The sequence below is a fragment of the Acyrthosiphon pisum genome, chromosome A2 (assembly GCF_005508785.2).
Source record: "Acyrthosiphon pisum isolate AL4f chromosome A2, pea_aphid_22Mar2018_4r6ur, whole genome shotgun sequence".
In the NCBI taxonomy this organism is placed as follows: Eukaryota; Metazoa; Arthropoda; class Insecta; order Hemiptera; family Aphididae; genus Acyrthosiphon; species Acyrthosiphon pisum.
Window position 1 is genome coordinate 23,172,199 of NC_042495.1, and position 2,746 is coordinate 23,174,944.

Consider the following 2,746-nt stretch of genomic DNA (forward strand, 5'->3'; position numbering starts at 1 on the left):
ATAAATTAACTAACGGTGTCTCTAAGCTTACCCAGTTAAATTTCTACGTCTTCTGATGCTTCATATATATATTTTTTTTTATTATGGGCAGATTATTTAGTGTTGACAACATTTTGGCTTTTAACGTCACAGCCTTAAATCTTAATACCTACATCCAATATTTTTATTAAATTTTTAAAAAAATTTCTTTTCTTTTTTCTTGTAAAATACTACACACATAGAAAAGTGTAGTCGTTTCAACACACCAACGTGTTAATGTAGTACACATTTGCACGTCGTTTTTCGCTCAGAGATAAATTGTAGTTGATTCAACTATAATTTATTGTTAAGACATTGAATTTCTTGTAAATGCTTGATTTGTACACTCAAACTCTATTAAGGGGTAGATACAACAACAACAGTATTTGAAATAACTGTGTAATTAATCACAATGATAATTATAACAAATGTAAAAACAACACCAATAATAGGTTATTCTAATTCCACTATTGTCAAAATAATATGTATAAAATAAATTAATTTTAACAAATATTTCTAAGTCATATTAACTCCATTTGTAATAATTGTAATTTTTCAGCAATTTGTAGAATTAACACATTTCAATAGTTATATTCACTCCATTAAATGTTAATAAATTTGATATAACATACATTTCTTAGTTATATTGACTCCATATGTGTTCAGAGTAATTTATTAGAATTTTGTAGAAATAACACAGTTCAAAATGAATATTCACTTCATTAAATGTCAATGAAACTTACCTATTAGATACTGATGCATATAGTTTTTTGTACTATTGTGCTACACCGTCATGATTTTTTATATAATTTAGAGTACTTACATAATAAATACAAAATACCATACAAACAATATATTATAGAGAACATGGAAATAAAATGTTGGTTATGGTATCTATTATTTGCAAGTGTACCTACAAAAACTTGCATAGTGGCGTAGATCCAAATTTTTTCTGGGAGGGTTAAAGCATATTTATAATATAAATTGTTAGTTAAGCTAAACATAATTTTTATATTATTTGGAATAGGTATTTGGTTTTCTTTTGGGTGGGGTGGATACCACCCCCTTAATTACACCACTGCACTAGCATGTCCTTACACTTATGCATATACATTCATTGTTCATAAGATCTAAAAGGTAAATGATTTAACTCTCTGTTTGGGTATAATTATGTTTTATTTAATGTCACAAAAATACATAATTCATTTACATAAGTTAAATAAATATAATAATATAAAATGTATACAATAAATTATAAAATAATTAAATAATCAAATAATAATAAGCTACATAAGTTATATACATCATAATGCATATCTTAATGAAACAAAATTAATTCCATTTCCTAAAGTTCTAATGATTGTAGGTGTAGGATCAGGTAAATCTGTTAAGTAACAACCACCAAATTCAAATTGAGAATTTAATTCTACTTGATATGCATAATAATGACTATCAAAACCTACAGTTATTATTTGCTTATATATGAAATAAGGAATTTTTAATTCACCAATAAATATTTTTACTATTTCTCCAAAAATGCAATTATCTAAATTGACTTCTAATACTAATACCATACCAGGTTGGTATAATATTCCTTTATAATCCAACCATGATACATATACTTTCAACTCTGTAGGAATTTTATTTAAAAAAATTGATGACAATTCTACAGTTGGAGCAATTATAAAACTTTTGCTCATTTTTAAATCTGGCCCTAAACCAGACATAGTCAAATATCGACTTGCCATTTGCAGTTGAATTTTATTTGCTAGAGTGTGACCAAGGTTGATTCTACAAGGAATTGAATTTGCAAAAGCTTTTAATATCTTATGCTTGGCTTCAAATCTAATACAAGAAGTCAATATTAATGGTCCATTTTTAATTAAAAGTCTCCCATAATGGGTTAACATGTGAAATTTAGGTTTAAGATTACTTCCAGATAATAACAAATAAAGTCTATTATGTTCAGCCACTATTTGATCCAATAAATGAGAACATTCGGATTGAATTGTTTTTGCACAGCAAATATCAACAATTTTTCGCAACGCTATATACAATTGCCAAACAGGGGTTTCTATAGGAACTAGTTCGCCAACAATTAATGTAAAATATCTAACAAGACACAACATTTCAGAAGATGACATAGTTATATATCCTTTATTTAAATGATTTTGGTTAATTGGTGGAGGTGAATTTTTGATTTCTGAAACTCCATATTCAAATAATATTATGCGATTATTTAAAGTTTCTAATGTAATATACTTATCATTTATTAATTGTGTGATTATAACAGCCATATCATAACGAGCAACTCCCTCTGTTACATCATGCATAAAATCGCATACACTATTAATTATTACATGATAATTAGGAATAGCATTAAATACACAAAGTTCATTTACACCTGTTTCAGATACATTTTCCTGAAGGACATCTAGCATATAGTTTTCTTCACTTCTAAGTGATTCTGTACATTCTAAAAGCATCTTTTGAGCGCTTGTTTTATGGGAGCGACAAATTCTACAACAATAATTGGCTGAAAAACTTGACACAAAGCCTAATATAGAATTAAGACCCAAATTGTCACCCAAGACTAGTCCAAGAACAAAATACACCTGAATAATATTTGAATTAACTGTAATAGTAATTCCATTTTCTTGTAAATCAATTAAATCATTAATCAGAGAAGCGAACATAGTTTTATTATTGAATTTTGAATTCCCAGATC

General features: G+C 27.0%; 1 protein-coding gene across 1 annotated transcript; it reads right to left on the bottom strand.

The window, feature by feature from the left end:
- Positions 1-1,322: 1,322 nt before the first annotated feature.
- Positions 1,323-2,714, bottom strand: LOC103309465. The gene is made up of 2 exons (XM_008184956.1): positions 2,281-2,714; positions 1,323-2,130 (listed from the first exon to the last, which is right to left on the bottom strand). The coding sequence occupies exons 1-2, from the start codon at positions 2,712-2,714 to the stop codon at positions 1,323-1,325; spliced, it is 1,242 nt and encodes a 413-aa protein (XP_008183178.1).
- Between the last annotated feature and the right edge of the window lie 32 nt (positions 2,715-2,746).

Excerpts from the sequence above, each read along its gene's own strand:
- LOC103309465 (XM_008184956.1), bottom strand. The coding sequence starts at position 2,714 with ATGTTCGCTTCTCTGATTAATGATTTAATTGATTTACAAGAAAATGGA. Across the intron at positions 2,131-2,280 it reads ACACAATTAATAAATGATAA|ATATTTTACATTAATTGTTG; the intron begins GTATATTACATT and ends GTGTCTTGTTAG.